General features: G+C 40.1%; 1 protein-coding gene across 1 annotated transcript in view; it reads right to left on the bottom strand.

The window, feature by feature from the left end:
- NYAP2 (neuronal tyrosine-phosphorylated phosphoinositide-3-kinase adaptor 2) overlaps positions 1-18,004 on the bottom strand; it is a gene marked incomplete at its 3' end in the record, with an annotated part of 121,262 nt that overhangs the window by 24,416 nt on the left and 78,842 nt on the right. The window contains exon 4 of the mRNA XM_084212457.1: positions 5,476-5,685. Within this exon, the coding sequence (XP_084068583.1) occupies positions 5,476-5,685 (210 nt within the window). The remainder of the gene's footprint in view (positions 1-5,475; positions 5,686-18,004) is intronic.

The raw sequence follows: 18,004 nt of genomic DNA, 5'->3' as shown, positions 1-18,004 counted from the left end.
AGTATTAGTTCCTTTATCTCCCTGTTAGATATGTTCCAGTATTAAGGAAACTATTGTGATTTCCATGGTGATCCTCACCAAAAGGTGCTTCAGACATGGCTCCATCTAGCTTTTTTTGTCTCAATGGCAATATTTTTAGACCAAATAAATACTGTATTCTACTGTAATTATTGGTCTGAGTAACAGCACACCACTTGGGGGAAAAATAGTCCATAAAAGGTCTGTTCTTTAAGTGCTGCACAACTCACTGCTCTGTATCCTGCAGCATGTTATTTTTCAGCTATGGACAGCTTATTTACTCTACTGGGGCTATCTGGGGCTTTCCTATTTAATCTTAAAGGAAAAAATAGTGCTAGTAAATATCAGAGATGGTTTCTAGCATTTAGAAATTCATGTTTATCATGATACTGAGACAACCCAGTGTTAACACGTGAAATTAGTAGCCTTGGACATCTTGAGAAGTCCCTTAGTGACAGAATTTCATGGTGTGGAGCTGAGTTCTATCAGCCATCGTGACAGGCACACAGGGAAGGCTCAGTGGGCCAGGGGATGCAGGGCATGGGAGCAGCCTTAAGAGATGCCCCTTGCAGTCAATGGGCAGCACAAGGTCTGAATTCAAGCAGATTCTTGGGGGTAGCCAGAAGGCTGTGGAATATTACACACAAAAATGTTCATAAAGTTCACTTGGTGTATTTGGAAATTTAGTGGTATTATTTGCACAGCTTCAAATGTTGCATCTCTCACAGTGACATGGTATGAAAAACGCACCACAGGTCTCTGGGAGCCAGGTGCAGTGTGGTGCTAGGAGGGCACAGTGGGTCTCAGTCTCCTCTCTTGGCACCCACAGTGGCCACAACACTCAGATAGTGGAGTGGGAGCACAGCCCCTTGACACCAAACCCACAGGCAAAATCAGCTGCAATGGGCTGAGCATCACTGCACTCTTGGGTTTAAACTCAGTCTTGACAGCACCAGGAGGGTTACACGTGGAACCAGGCAAGCATTTAGTTCCAAAGGGCAGCATTAAGGATGAGAATTTTAGGAGAGACTGTGCAACACAGAAATACAGGCTTTCCAACACAAATAGGAATGCCTTAAAGTTGTGTATTTAATTATGTGTCTAAGCACTCATATAAATGGCTGGTTTTCCAAAACTGCAGGGCCTGCCAGCATGACTAAAGATGTAGAGGCTTGGCTGATTGTATTTGGGACAGGGGTGCTGTAGGATTTTCCTCAATAATGCACAGTGCTGAAATGCCACAAGATGGAAATATTTTCAATCAGTTTTAAACCAATGTGCTATGGCTTTCTATATTCACCAGAAGTACAACAACCCTTCATGATTTTTGTTTTTGGATCTTAATGGGAAGAGCTCTTTATCCATCCAAGGAAGCCTTCATTCTGCCTATCCTAATCTTAATTCAAAAAAATGCTCTGGCTGTCACTTACATTGGAGAAGCTCCTTATCCTGTCACAGTCTCTTCTTTGCACATGAAAAGAGAAATATTGCTTATTTGCTACAGCTGCCAAGAAATGCGTTTTGAATTAAACAAGGCAATGTGACAGGCTGGGAGCAATCACATAAAAAAAAAAAAAGAAGAAGAAGAAGAAGGAAAAGAAAGCATGTATGCTGGAAAAATACATCACACTAAGTGTCTTCCCACTGGCCTAAAAAGAAATGAGTAAGCTGAAATACAACTTGAAGTTATGAAACATTATGGTCCAATAAACTATATAGTATTACACTATCTAAAAAAAGCATTTAGCAATTTGCTATTGGCAGAAGCCAGTTCATGCTAAAATATCACAACAGCACATCAAACTGAACAGTTTTCACAAAGGGAGCACTGAACCTGTGGAGCTCAATGTTAGCAGATATCCACAGGTCAAAAATTTGGCAAAATCTCAAACCCAAGTCAGGTAATGAGCAAGGCCATGTCTGAAAAGGAGCCCCTGTTTGGGTTTAGGGGATATTTTGTCCAAAGGGAAAAGCTGTTAGTGGAATATACTTTGTATCCTGAAATATGGGCGGTGATTTTCTTTGTCAAGCTTTTGTTGTAGGATTTGGCTGTGTTTGCTATTTCCTGGCTTCTTTGAAATACAAGTAAGTATTTTGTATCTTTGTTCAGGTTTTTTGTGTGTGTTTTTCTTACACCTAGGCAATATTTTTACTCCAGCCAGAATTGATGTTATCCCACGCCCTGGAGGTCTCACAGTAGGACCATGGGCATTGGGGGGATGCCCTGAGTGTGCAGCTCCCAGTACTGCTCGTTTCATTACAGGGGACAGGCACTGCTTAGGGGAGCCTGTGAGCAGAGAACATCAATGACCAGGGCAAGGTCTGGGCCTCCTGGGCAGTAACATAAAACCCCAGCATTAAGTTGCCTTCATGTGGAGAATCCTTGTGGGTTTAGGAGCACAGTGATACTGACTGTGAGGAGAAAATGTAAGGGTTTGTGGCACAGACCTGGCTGGCATGAACTGACTTTTTGCTGCTATTCCCTTCTTACACCAATGGAAGCATCTTGTGCCTTGGGCTTTCCAGGCTTTGCTCCATTCCCAAATGGATGAATTTGAAATATTCATTGCTTTTGGAAATCAACAATGATGGCCAGTAATTCCAATGAAGGGTGGGGATTTCCTCCCTTCCCGATTACCTACAATCTTTTCAGATGGAATATTTATGGCTGGCTGAGTGACAAGCTGGTGGCAATTCAAAACCAGGATGCATCAGAATTTCTGAGATTTTAAAGGCAGGGCAGTGCCTGTCTCCAGCAGCAGGTGGCAATGCAAAATGCTGCTTTGTTGCAGTTAGGAAAAAAGCAGCAACATTCCAGAAAATGCTCTTCTAGTCTCCTGGAGTGAAGTTATACAGATTCTGTATTACAGATTGTGTTTGGTTGTTCATGATAATTGCACTGACTTTCCTAAAAGTCAGCATGCCCCCAAATCACACTGCTTTCCATAAGAAATTATAGGATGCCAAGAAACAGAAAGTGCCCTTGACAAATTCTGTCACAGAACAATCAGGCACTAGAGACAGTGATAACTGTGTGCAGCTGACAGCCCAGGCTCTTTGAACAAAATGGACAGAAAGTTCAAGATTCTGTTTGGAGATGGCTCATTCTCCCTCTGGCCTTACTAGCAGTTTCAGAATTGAGGAGAACCCACCAAAAACCAGTGTTCTCACTCAGGTATTTGCCCAGGCCACCCCAGTTCCCAGCTGGAGCAGAGCTGCCTGATGAGTGCCTGTGGGAAGTCCATTCACACCCTTTCTCTTTTGCAGCAGAGCAATTCAATCCCATTAAAAAAATTTATTTCAATATTGCCACAATAAATGCCTGCACCAGTGTGAACTAGGAGGCGAGTACCAAACTGCAGTGTTTCAATGACATGTCTGCACACACACACAAAAAAAAGAAGCCTTTTTTTCCTGTTATCTATGATGTTGCAAAGAGAGCAACAGCAGTGATGACTGTACTGGGGACTGACTAGATTTTATTTGAGGTAAATCTAAGTTCTAATTACTAGTGCAGAATTACTTTATCTCCTTGACTCCAGAAAGCATTTGTATTCATATGAAAGTATTAAATCTCTCCCCCTGCATTTTTACAGTTTTAATTTAGTTGCAGAGAATGAGCTGTTACAGTTCATGTACAAGTTCATTGAGGAGAACTGTGTACAGCATTCTCAATGCAGTGCCCCACCAAGTAAAGGTAAAACATGTTGCTCAGGCAACAGCAAGAGACACAGGGGAAAAAATATTCAGGGATTCAGGGCAGATGAGAGGCAATATTCATCAAGTGAAATATCATAAATCTGCAGGGAAAGAAAAGTCATAATCAGCTTTCAGATTTTAATCATAGAAAGGAGTCAAAATTCAGCCAAGAAAATAAAATTTTTCTTTGACAGTCCTAGCAATGTAAGACAAAGTCACAGTTAACTAAATCAAGGCATGATTCAAGAACTATTACAGTTTGCTGATGCCAAATGGAGACTGAAGCCAACATGTTTTGTCTGCTTTTGGAGATCAACCAACTCTTTAAAATAAAACTGCTGCAGAAATGTCGGACAGCAGCGTTATACTATGTTGAGAGCTTACTCTTCAGTTTTAACTTCTTTACTACTCTGGTCCATAGTGTCATCTTGCAGAACTGAAGAGACTGTGTACACACCTTTGGTCTAATTATTGGATGCCCCAAAACTTTGATCTGGTAGCTTTAAACCCACCCTTTAACCTGCATTAGCACAGATGACGGTCTAAGACACTGGGGACCGAATTTTTAGCAAAAACTATGAGCTTATCTGGAAAATTCACACCTTCCAGGAAGCTTTATAGAACAGACAAATAAGCAAATGGCAGTAGCACAAAAAAGACCTGTGCTAGAGTCATAAGTTTTGCAGAAAAGTCACTTTCACTGCAGCAGGAAGGACAGTTTGGGGGGTCTGTAGCAAGCAAAGCTGGACTACATGATTGCTGCAAATGACATTTCACATCAGCAAAGACTCTTCAACTTATCACTGAGTTTCAGGTGTCATTTTCAGCAATTCAGGGACAATGTGAGTCCCATTATCACCCAGGGAAGCGATGTTCTGGGTGAGCTGTGAGCATCTCTGCTCACTCAGCAGTGCAAACACTCCTAGCTGCCACTCACTGCCCAGCAGATCTCTCAGGCAGGAGTGATTTCTTGTCTGAGCAGCTCATTCCTGCTCTTGTACTTACTGAACATTGACCATGAGGCTTCAGTAATAGACATGCCAACTGTCCTTAAAGGGGATATTTCTCACAGTCCAACCAATAAGCAATGAAGTTACTCTCTTATGAGAGCTTTCAAATCTCAAAAGTACCAATACAGTACTCATGCAAGAGACATAAATATCTCTTCATAGATGTCTATTCATTTATCAGTTCTATTTGTCTTAGTCAATTTATAAACAAGACTGCATTATAATGCCATAGTTTATGGCAATTTACTAGTTAATATGTGAATATTTTTGAATAATGAAATGAATAGGTATTTATCTGAGACTTCTGAAATCCATAGTCACTTTTCTAGAAATTTCTGTACAAGCAGAAAGCAAAGGCTGCCTGTGTCCTGTCACTGTGCCCTTCAGTAAGACAGTCTTGCTTTTGCATTTTTGTTACTTTATGTGATACCTCAACTTACGAACTTCCTGAGGTGCCATCCTAGGAGTGTCTTTGCCTTTTCAATGTCAGGTGCAATCCTTTACTTCCTTTGAAGTAGATGGCTAACATGTTTACCTGCTTCTACTCCATGCCACCCTCCCAGCTGCTCCAGCACAGAGCACAAGCACAGCACAAGCCTTATTAGTGCAGCACTCAATGGGCAGGGCCAAACCTAGAAGATATGTAGAAGTCTAAAGAATCTGGGTGCTTCCCACCCCAGTGTATCTTTAGAGACTCTTCATCTCACAAGGAGATTCATGAGATCTTCCTGTGCTGTGCTTGACGTACCTGAGCTGTTGCCTCCAGCCAGCATGGTTGGGCTGACAGAGGATCTCCCCAGCCTGCTGGACACCATGGGGGGGCCTGGTGTTCCATCCCATTCCTGAGCTTTCCCTGGCTCCCTGGAGGAAGCTGTCCCATGATGTCCTCTCTCTTTGTTTTCCAGCTTTGGTAGGGGTTCAGTGCTGTGGCTTCTGATCTTCAGCTCATCTAGTGGTTCTACAAAATACACAAGTGCACATTTCATTATAAACTAACTGCTAATCATCCACATCATGCAATAATATTTTGCAAAATACTTAATACCTATCAATCATAAATCCTTTTAGGGCAGTTGATAGCATGGTTTTACCATCTAGGCCAAAAAACTGTAGGTTTCAGTACACTTTTTAATTATTAAAAGCACACACCATGAAGCAGATGGATAAAATGTAACATTTCTGTTACAACTTTCATATGCCAGGAAAATAATTTGGAAAATGGCTCCCTACCAAATTGTGGTTTATTAAAAATTTATAGAAATATTTGAAATCTTTTCAGCTGTCATTTCATTAGGAACAAGTTCTTCTTCAGGCACTTTCTAAGGAAGCTCTCTCCTAAGGCAATATTGTGCAAGGAATATATCTGTACTTCTCATAAGCTCTAATAAAAGCACACAATCCACAAAACAAAACAGCACAAATCCATTTTGGGTGTGCCCAGCACCATAACCTAGGGGATGAAATTGCAGTTGGTTGGAAAAGCCTTGGAGTCAGAAAATTACTTTCTGTTTGAAACACCACAAGTCAATGAAAAGAGGAGCAGTTCAGAACACAGTTGAATGATTTTTTCAAGCGAAGCACTGATGTCTGCTTTCTTCATGGCTGGTGATTTTCTGTTCGTTTCTCAAGACCCCAATTTCTTTTCTTGCAGGTTGAGCAATGCATGGAGAAAGAATTAATTCCTGCTCTTTCCCATCTGTAGCTATGAAAACTAGCTATGGAAACTAGATACAGAAGAAACATTATATTGCTCTTTAGTTGTAGGAGCTAATTACTGTGCTACTCAGTTATTCAAAGCTGCTGTTTGCCTCATTTTGAAAAAAATATCAGTTTGGAATTTTACATGTCAAAATAAAAGAGATCCTTACATGATACACTCAGTTCTAGTCACACAGATTTATTAATCCATCCCCTTATGTACCTTAATTTCTGTATGTATCTACAGTCTTGGAATCCACATTTGATGTAGATAACAATCTTCCCTAGAGCTCTGTGTCACAAACTTTTAGTGGCTTCAAGGGACTTTGGAAGGTTTGAGAGAGCCAAGCAAAGAGAAAACTCCAGGAGCCATGGAGAGGCAGGAGAAGCCAGCAGTTCCCTGAGGGATCTGTGCTGAATGGCAGGGCAGGATTTACAGTCTGAGCTCCCACTTCCTCTCCCAGCCATCCCCATGGCCAGGAACTGGGACTGTTCAACCACCCAGATGATACAGACCCAGAAAAGGAGCACATTCAAATCACTTTGATTTGCCCGTGGCTCAATACCCCACAGACTGTTACCTGTGGTCCAGCAAACAGGGGAAGATGCACTGCTAGACAGCTGTGATGGGCAGAGACCCCACCAAGCACAACAGTGACAAAATCTCACCTTGTTTTGGGTTTTTTGACATTCCAGGCTGCAGATGACTTTCATGAGCAACAACCCAGTCAGCCTGAGGTTTCCTCAATGAAACATCATACAGGGGACATGTGACATATCTAACTGGATATGCTGTGCAAAATGCAATCATTAGTGTATTTTGTTAATTACAATTGGTTAATAAAAAATTTAAATGCTGAGGCTATCTTACCACAGCCTTCAAGTAGTAACATTGCATGAGAAAATGATTAAACCACCCCGGGCTGGGGCGAACCGTAAAATTTATGGATTTCATAAAATTTATGTGACAAAGACCTTCAAAACTCAAACCTCTCCCATGAACTTCTAAGTCACCTAGCTACTTTAGTCTATGCAAAAAGACACTGCAGTGAAAATCCAAAGTGTTTGTTTTTCCCAGTTGGTAACCCCAGTGGGGTACAAGGTTGAGTAACAGTCTGTATCAATATAACATGACATCTGCCTTTCAGGGACCTTTGCTAGGAGATGTCTGTGACACAGATCTGTCTGAGACTGCACAGAGAGACCTGCTAATACAAAGAGCTGTGCAAAGAGAGGGAGAGCCCAAATTATCACCAGGATTAGAACTGTTTCAGTTGACAGCATCGAGCTATCAAAAATACTGATGTGTTTTCTCACATAACAGATGCATGCAATCATATGTGATATTTTTTTCTTCACACCAATAACATTCATTTCTCTAAGATACTTATCTCAGGAAAGATAAAAACAAAGTTTCAAAATTCTTTGGAAATGCACACAATTGTCTTTCCCAGTACAGGATGGTGTCTAGATTGCAGTTTATTCTTCACAGTAAATTGAAGAGAAAGCCAGAAGACTAGAATGTGTTTTTAGAAAGTAAGAATTGGTAAGTGCCCTACCAAATTAATGCATCATTCAATAGAGTTAATTTATTATGTCATCCAGCTGCTCCTGGAAATGCTGTGACTACCTTAGTGAAAACCTTCTCTGTGTGTGCCACATTGACACTACTTGAACACCTCCCCTTGAAATTTCACACACACGCCGTCAGCACTCGTCACAGTGGAGATGCTCTGGCTGAGTGTGTAGCTAAGGATTTATCTACTTCAGTTTACTTAACAGAGAAACATTTGTACTTGTTGCCTGATAAAAAAGATTTGTGCATTCTTAGTTTTTACTGTCAGCTGAATCAAAGCACAGCTTTTGCCACCAGCTGGAAACTGTGTAACTATTCAGACTAAATAAAGATTTGGTTTATAGTCTAATTTTTTATAAGGTGTAGAAAATCAGTTTTCAGCTGGCTGTCTAGACTTTGTAAATTTACATTCCACTATCCTTTCTTGGAGATTTTCAGTTCACAGTTTATCTGAAAAGTAATATATCCTAAAAATGAAAAGCAGATTGCAACAGATTATAATGTCATGTAGCCCATCACAGGGCCTGAGTCATTATTATTTGGTGATCATTATCAGTAACAATGATACACAGACAGAAAACAACATGTCAGTGTTTTCCGTAGTTTTCTGTAATATTACTTTCCAGGTCACTTGCAAATACAGAAAAAAAGTAAAAGGAAATTATTGCCTCACTTTTACTCAAATGTTTTGGGGAGAACTTTGGAACAGTTTCTGCTTCTTTAATAAATGTCAATGGGAATCATACTCAAACTCAATTAAAATAAATTAAAAAATCACTCTGCTACTTCTTGGTAGACTGAGAGAGCACTTCAGTGCCAACGTGCCCAGGACAGCTCCAGAAATGCAGAATACTCCCCTGCCAGGTCTCAGCCCATCCCTGGCCCATTTGTTGACCGTGCCAGCCACTTGGATGTTTTTATCTTGTCAACTACTCCTTGCTGCAAATGTAGCTCCATGGAGCAAGCTAAGTGGCACAAGTGATTGTGTCTCATAGGAGCACATTCCCTGCTCCTTGTTTTGGCTCCTGCAGCCTGGCACAAGGCACTGGCAGAGGGCAGAACACACCTGTAGCTACCTGTGGGGTGGGGATCTTATCATCCCCTGAAAAGCAAACCAGGATATTTTACACAGAGCAACCCTTTATAAAAGCTACAGCAGGACTTAAATGGCCACTTTATCCCTATTGATCCCATCCTGAAAACAGGAACTCTCACCAGTCAGATTTATCTATGTGTACAGAGACACAGCTGAAAGGTAACAGCAGCTGCTGCACAGCTCTTTTTAATTTTTTTTATTTGGGAAGTGCAGAAACATAGGTTGGATCTAGATTATCTTGTGCTGTTAAAAACCTTAATTTGGAGGTGGGAAATGCCAAAGCTCAGTATTATACTGGGAGCTCACTGAGTCATATGGTGGCCACCAGAAAATCCTTTTGCAGTCAAGTGCTACTTTTTAAATAGCTGAAATTATTATGGAAAGCATCTTTATTGTTCAATAATTCTTCCACCAAAATGGTACATAAAAATGTAAATTTCAAGAAATAATTCACTGCTTCAAATATTTATGGACACAGTTGGTTAAACTGCCATAAAGGCACTCAAATGTTCCAAGCAATTTCGCTGTCATGGTATTTCAATATGTAAAGATATGCATTTTTTTATTTATTTCACCTGAATCTCAGACTTTTCCATTTAAAGTATAAGATGGTTAAAATCTCCTATAAACAATATATTATACAGATAATTGTAAAATATCTTTCCTCTAGGAAAGTTGTCTAATAGCTGTGCACTAGGCAAGGCTGGCACATGAGCTGTGGTACTAGAAAACCTGGAAATGCTAAAGGAAGTGAGAAACAGAGTCAGTTGTAACTTGGAACTAAGAAAACTGAAATTACAGCTACAGAAAACATCTTTCCCAAAAAGTTATCATTCACATAAGTATAACTCTGTGGCCAGTCTGTCACTCTGTTCTTAAACACAAATTAATTTCAGGTCCAGGTGGCTTCTTAGTGCAATGCTAAGTGATAAATGGCAGAACCTTTATTACTACTTGAGGTTTGGGGGAAGAAAGAAAAGCAATTGTCTTAAGAAACTTGAGGATTGCTCTCTGCCATCTCTCTCAGCTGTGAGCTGAAATGTATAAGCTAATCCATACATTATTAATTTATTCCTTTTTTTCCTCTGTGTTTGTTATAAACCTAAATAAATAATATATCACTCTAGGCAGAACTCACATATTGGGGGGATCAAATGGTCTAAAATTCAGCAGTCACATTCAGGTGCAAACAAAGTCATTCAGGTTGGGGTTTAGATGTGAGCCAGAGCTCCTGATCTCCTCCAGCCTCGACAGATCAGCACTCACCTTGTCTGGCCACAGGGCAGGCATGGCCCTGGCTGAGGGAGCAGCAGCACAGAGCACCCCAAGGGCACCCCTGGAGGGGACAGGTGCAGGATGAGACTGCAGCCAGCACGAGTGTGAGGGTCAGTGCTGCCTGAGACATGGCCCAGGCACAGTGTCCTTCCTGCCACTGCTGGCTCCAGGGCAGCCTGTGCCTGGCTGACCCCTTCCACAGGCACTGCATGTAGAGCAACACTGAGCCTTCCAGAGAAACCCAGAGTTTCTTCTGTCTCCACCCCAGGGCTTTTTATTTACCTTTACTAGACATTTAAAATTAGAGCCACCTTTTAATGGATTTCCTGATGTGCTGTGCTTTGTCTGATCTGCACAGGTGTAAATTTATCCCAACCTCTCCCAAAGAAAAATAACCAGCTACTAATACCACATGCAAGAAACATGGATAATGCTCAGTGTTTCAGCCATTAAAAAAAAAAAGAGCATATTATACTGTCAATGAAACCCATAACCTCATCTTTATTAACTATAGTGGTTTGTCTATTCTGACTTCATCCACGTGCTAATTAAGCAGAAGTTTGCTTTGCATATCAATTTTTAATACCCCTTTTTTACAGTTAAGTGAGAGTTGCAGCAGCCAGCTTGTTCAATTAAAAGCAGCTCTGACCTAGTTCCATGCAAAATCAATAGAAAGCCTGAAATTCTCACAAACCATCTAACATTTAGGGAAGACACGGCTGAACTTCTTCTTGGTGGTCATGGAGCACATTTTTGTGAACAGTGTAGGGCTTTTTTTTTGTTTTATGTGGTGAAATCCAATGGAGATCACATCAGTCTGCTACAGACAGCCAAGGGAGGGGAAGAGGGATTGCTGAGGATTTTCTGTGGCTGTCCCAAACCTGCTAAGTGTGCAGTCCTGCTTAGGAAAACAAGACAGGAAAAGAAAAAGGACACAGTACAACAAACTGAAGACTAATAGAAGAAAGGATAGATTTATAGCAAAATATTTATACCATAGATTTATCAACCAAGGCTTTAGAATAAAAATATTCAATGAAAATTATGAAAGTTATAATCTGTTTAAAAAAATAGAAGGGAATTCTTTAAGTTTCAATAAACTTCAGCTGGTGGCATTCGTCCCTTTAAAGACAAATTTTTAAAAATTCACTGTTGTAAGACATATTCAACATTACTTAATGTCCAACAGTAAGAGGAAAAATCCTATTGTAAATTGTAATAAAGGAAAACCTCTTTTTACTATTAAACAAGGAGAGACATTTTTCATACCCTGGAAGTGCTCAAAAAATGTGTGGATATGGCACTAGAGGAGATGATTTAATGTTGGACATGGTGGTGGTGCTGGGCTGACAGTTGTAACTGTCTTAGAGGTCTGTTCCACCCTTAATTCTATGATTCTGTGATTGATCCAAGACGATCATATTTTGGCATATATTACAGAAGTGATGACAATCACCTGTTTCCAACAGGGCCATCATTATTTTTTAATTATTCACTCTGTGCTTGATCTTTTAATTGTGCCTGTTCTGCTGCAAATCATATCACAGCTCCATCATCTGACTGAAGAGGCCACATCTGGAAGATATGCATTGTACAGATGTGCTACTAACACAAATAAAAGCAGTGTCCTGGGACTCTCAACATTACATCAAATGGCAGTCTATTAACAAGTTTTCTACTTAATTTAGACTACTCACAATTACATAATTAAGCAGAACACTTTATTATGTGACATTCATTGCACTTATCTTTTTTATCATTTTCCTTTCTGACCTTGGAATGCTGGAAATTGGTGACTTGGACTTAGAAAAACCTTAACAGAAGTCTGTGTCTTCTGGTCCCTTTTTGGGCAAAAACCTAATTACAACAAATCAAAGGGAATTCTGTTATTGCCTTCAACTGAGCCAGGCTTTTCCTTGCAGCAGTTATCAGCTGGGGCTAGCCAGCCATGCTGATTCACATGAATGTATGGATCATAGGGAGCTGCAAACATTTCTCTTACAAAGTTTGTGCACCAGATCAGCTGATAATCCAGGCTGTGCTTTCAATTAAAAAACTAAATGTGTGCACAAACATTTCATTCCCATAGGTGGGTATGAACAAGGTCTATGACTGTTTGCAGCAGATAGGATTGAAGTAGGAGAAGGAAGACGAGAGTCTGAGTGTGGCAGGCTTGTGAAACTTTGGTTTCACTGCCATTAGCCTTGGGCTAATTAGCAACACACATTGCACATAAGCAGACTGCCATGCCTACCCTAAACTCTATAATGATCAAAGAAAATTCTGTTAATGAAACCTGTAATGAAACTGTGAAAATCAGTCTCTGTAAAGGTGGCCCAACAGTTACCTGGCACTTGATTTGAAAGGATGGTACCTACTCTCACTTAAAGGCTTTCCTTCTCAGCCCCATTAATTTCTCCTCTCACTCACTCTGTTATTCAGGTTCTTAAAATACACCCTTGATCTTTGAATGAGGACACAATGGTTTGATGGGTCCTGCACACACCATGTCATAGTACAGCAAGAAATCATAAGGCAAGGGTGAGCCAAAAGAGCTGAAGTATAGAGACATTTCAAGAAAAATGTTTTGGAGAAAGTTCATGACCTTATGTTTCAAAGCTTCACTTCAAAAACATCAATCTTTAATAGAAGTCCTGACTATATTAAACTTGTCAACACTCTTTTGTCACATTTTCTGCTGAAAAACAGCCTTTGAACTCTTTCAAGAGTTTGAATGTAAGGTTTTTCCATTTTCTGAACACTTTAATTTCTTCTAAACAGTATATTTTTATCCAGATTCAGCAGTAAATATTAGTCAGAAAATGAAGATATAGCAAAGGATATGGATTGTGGAAAATGGGGGCAGAAAATCCCCTTTTTGTATGTGCACATAAAAATATCAATTTCAAAGTTGAAGTGAAAATTAATTCTTTCCTGGCTATTTTGTCTAGGGTTTAGCTAGCTGTATGAAAAACATTTTTATTAATGCATTTCTCTTTATTGGCTTCATTAATTAATTTTAAAAATTGCCTTTCATTATTAGAGCACACATGCCAATTGCACAGCTCTTCTTTCATCCAGTATTTTACCTCTAAGAGAGGATCTTGACACTTTCTGGACACTGACCTCATCTAAATTTTGCTCTTTCTTACAGAGCCAGGCACAAGCACCTAAAGCTGCTGTGCAGCCTCTGTGCCTGGCTCTAGGTCGGGATCCCAAGAAATTTTTGCTCTGCAAGTAAATTCTTAAGATTCCCCCCTGTTTCAGGATTAAACCTTTGTGTCATTCTGGCTTTATATGCATTTTAACAGAATTAATTATTTTAGGCCCTCCCCACTTTCTAATTAGAGGTTTCATTTCGTGCACTGGTTTTATTCTTACTAGAAAAGCAACTGTGAAGCCATGCCAGCCCAGACTTCCGATATCGAGGAAATAAGTAGAATTGCAGATGGTCTTGTAACAGCTCTGGCTGATGTCTGTGCTTGCAAGGCCTTACAGTTATTGCCTTCACAAATGTGCAGAGCAGCTACTGTGGCTGGCACAAGGCTGTGTCTCTGTTACAGCACATGCAAACTACATACAAATCACACAAACATTGCTGGAACAGTAAACTAGCTACAGATTTCCTGGAAGAAGGTACTTTTTGAGTCATGAATTCAAATTCACACACAAAAATAAAGTAATTGCCATCTTCAGTAAAATTAAACACACAGCTTCTCTCTTTCAGATGAGTAGTTACAAGAACAATGGTTCTCCTTACTCATTCTTCAATGCCAGATAAAGTGCTAATTGCATGTTACTGTTTTAACAATAAAATAATTATTAGGAATGGATAATTCTATTCAAAGGAGTGAAAGGAACATGAACCTTCACATCAAATTGAATGTAAAGGAACCTGATTCTTTAATATGCATGATTATCCTCACAATTATTTCCTCAGTGTTCCTGTACTTTTCACCTTATCTATACCTAGCATGTTTGTACACCCCAGCAATTTCCTCGTTTGATATTTGAATCATTTACAAGTATAACCTAAATAAAACCATTTCTAACACTTAGATTTTTCTTATTACTGATAGAGTCTTGGAAGGTTGAGAGAAAATTTCAGGGGAAGCATATCTACCTTTGGAAGTGAGGGAATAAACCATGTTCCTCCCTTTAGTCCCCACAAAGTTCCCACCACCTTCTCTTAAATCATGGAGGTTCTACAGCTATGTCACTGTAAGAATTGATAAGGCATTTAATTAAACCTTTTCCCTTGTAAAGATGCAATACCAGCAGCTCAAGAAACCATTGTATCAGTTTTCAGATAATATGCTGGTGTGCATAAGTATTTAATTTAACAGTGACCTCAAGCAGGTCCTCTAACTATGATGTAGATTTTCCAATTAATGAAGAAAAAATTGCAAGTTTTGTTTGCAAAACTGTTTTATTCTCTTGTGATTAATTTTGAGGAAACTGTTATGGTCTGCTCTGTTTGCAACTTGTGCAGTATTTCACAATCCTAAAGTTCACAGCCCTTGGTTTGGTGGTGGGGATGTGGTTTGGGTGGTTCTGATTACTTTTCCTAAACAACCCTGGGATCTCCTTCCCTGTGATTTGGTTTAAGAGACTTAAATACTATCTCTGCACACTTGCCTGTGGGAAATGTCAAATGGGGTTCAAAGTGCTTTATGAACACTGTGCTTTACAGACCTTACTACTAATAATCTCTAGCTTTACTTTTAGGACTTAACAACCAAAAATGCACTTGAATCCTAATGCAAAGAAAATCTGACTCTTAATTCAGAAAAAGATTCATTTCCAGGTCCAATGTTTGGTTGTAAAGAGAAGTTCAGAAATAGCTGGCAGCTCGTGCTCTTAGGCCACTGGCACTGCCAGCCCAGCTGGCTTCATCTGATGTGCCTGCGCCAACTTCCTGAGTGGAGGAAACATAAATAACCCTGCACCATTCTATTAAATCAAAGCACTTCCATTCCTATCCTCCCTTTTTTTTTTCCTTAGTTCTTTCACAATAGCACTTGATACCCTACACTGACACCACATCCCCTGAAAAAACCACAGTGGGAAATTTTAAGAAAATGTATTTAGCAGTTTTGTTGAAGCCAATATACGCTTATGGAAAACATCACCAGATTAAGCATTTCTTGCCATTAAGATTGAGCATCCATAAGTTGGTCATAAATTGTGTGGTCCTACTTGAAACAGAAAGGCAATAAACTCTACATTTCAGCATCCTGCTGTATCATTGCACCATTTTGAATACAAGCTGTTCTAGTCACAAAGGACACATTTATTTTCTTGAAGCCAGAGACACAGATGGTATAAACTGGAGTACCACTCCCGATTTCAAATAAAAAGCAGTGATTTATAAGTGCTGAGGATTTGGTCTAAAGGTCAAGATATTTCTCTGGCTTAGAAAGCTCTGTTCACGGGAGTGGGGAAAATCAATGGCACTTAAAACTGAGAACCTATTATCATTATCCACATCCTTAAGTGCAGAAAATGTTCCCGTGCTTATTTACAATATAGTGAACTGGGTGCCAGAAAGTGGATTTAAGGCATTTTTCACCCTCTATATTTGACAACTTTCAGACATCTCACATCTTACTGTATGTTAAACCTAAAGAGAAAGCCTTTTCCATTTCTTTACCTGGAACCATCTTTTACTTGAAATATAACAGAAAGAGAATAACTTTATCTCTTTTTCACTCCTTACAAGTTTATTTCTTCTTCAGAAAAATAAATTTTATCAAGCAGTCAAGTAATATAAACAGAAGGAATAAATAAATCTGTAGACATCAGTCAGAGACAGCAGCTGTTTCCAGAAAAACCTGAGCAATTATTTATGAAATTATGTCTTCTTGAATGCTTCTGCATACCCTTGGAATCCCGAGAGGGCTGGTTTCCTGATGAGCCTAAATTGCTGAATTAGAAGATGAGACAATGCCATGGTACCAATTAGCAAAAGTATTGCATATTGTCTCAAAATGCTTGTTTTCTGTTTTAATAACTGCATGTAACAAAGACATTCCTTTATCCTAAGCATGGAGGAACATCCCACCATCAATGACTTGGATGACTTTATGCCCTTAAAATGGCCATACTCCCTTTTGTGTGAGAGCAGCAAGACAGTAAATACACAGCATATATTTCAATCAAGGAACAGGTGTCCATTGATTTATCCATTAGAAACAAGTTCTTAATCCTGACATTACCCTTGATGCTGAGAAAGTATGTAATCACTGTCCTGCAAAGCAAAATAGGGCAGTGATGGTGGAGCTGTGGCATGGAATTATCATGCTGGAATGTGCAAGTTGCCACAGGGCTGCAGTGGGTTCTTCCACACTTTTCCCCTTTGCACCTTTGCTTTGCAGCTCACTGCCTCCCCTTTAGACTAGAGCCCAGGTGAAATGATGTTTTCCTGTCTTTTGTGGGCTTAGCTGAAAGACCTTACTGACACATTATGATTTTTCTTTCCAATTATTGTCTGTGATTGCTAATTGGGGAACACATGTCAGCTTCAAGAAGAGTCTCCATCTGGCTGGATTAGCTGATCAAGCCCAAAACACTTAGTGCAGTGCACACCTTCCTTTGCTAGGGGTCTCAGGACTACTGTGGAAGGACAACAGCAGGCATGGCTGAAGCAGCACTCAAGACCACTGAACTGCAAAGTGAATCGTTTTTTTCCTCAGAAATTTGGCTCCAGAAGGATGCTGACCATAGCTGGTCATCCCCCCATGTGTACACTTCAGGGATTTTCAGCTCTGTCCCACAGCATGGCACAGCCCCCAGCAGAACCTGTCCCTTAGGGGAGGACAGAGCTCTCCAGGTGACCCCCGGCAGATCATCACCTTTGTGGGCGCAGGTTTCCACAGTTCTTGCCCCAGGTATGCTCTCACAAGGAGCACCTGCAGAAAGTGTTTCTGATGCTGCAACTCCTTGGCTTGCTGATATCTTGGTAGGTTGGAATAGATGTAGCAAGGTAGGCTTCTAGGGGTTTGACTAAATGGCATTAACTGAGGTAAGATCATGTCCTTCTAGGGGTCGACAAGTGTCATTCTCTTCAGAGCTGGTACTCTCTTTGCCTTTTCCTCTGGCACTTTTCCCTGCTCCCATGAAGTGTTTGTTTTCAGACCTACTTTGAGGACTGTCAAATGAGAAGTGACTGTTTTGATCCCCTCATTTAATCCCACATGTATCATGGCTCATCAGATTACAAAATCTTACTATTATGGAAATGGATGCTTCTTCAGTGATGGACAAATCAGTACACCTCTGGCTCAAAGGTCCAGGAATAACTGAAAAGCTGTAGCTGTCTCATTAGATTGAATATAGCATTCATACTGCATAGAATCAGTTGCTACAATGCAGGAAAAGGAAGAGAGAATTAGGCTGACATCCCTTTGGTTAAAAGTATGGAAAAATATGAACCTAGAGGTTACAAATGAGGTAGGCATTCAAATAGTCTCTAATGTTAAAAGTAGTGTAGCGGTACAGCTGTGCAGTACTTGAGCAATGGATGTAATGAAGTATCTGTAATGGTTTTTATGGCTAGCCTCATCTTGCAGGAAAGCTTTTCCTCTTCAGGACAAGAGAGGCTGTGCAGGTATACAAATGAGAAGGCATGCA

Source organism: Fringilla coelebs (assembly GCF_963513975.1).
Source record: "Fringilla coelebs genome assembly, chromosome: 10".
Lineage (NCBI taxonomy): Eukaryota > Metazoa > Chordata > Aves > Passeriformes > Fringillidae > Fringilla > Fringilla coelebs.
This window is presented reverse-complemented; position numbering and strand designations above follow the sequence as displayed.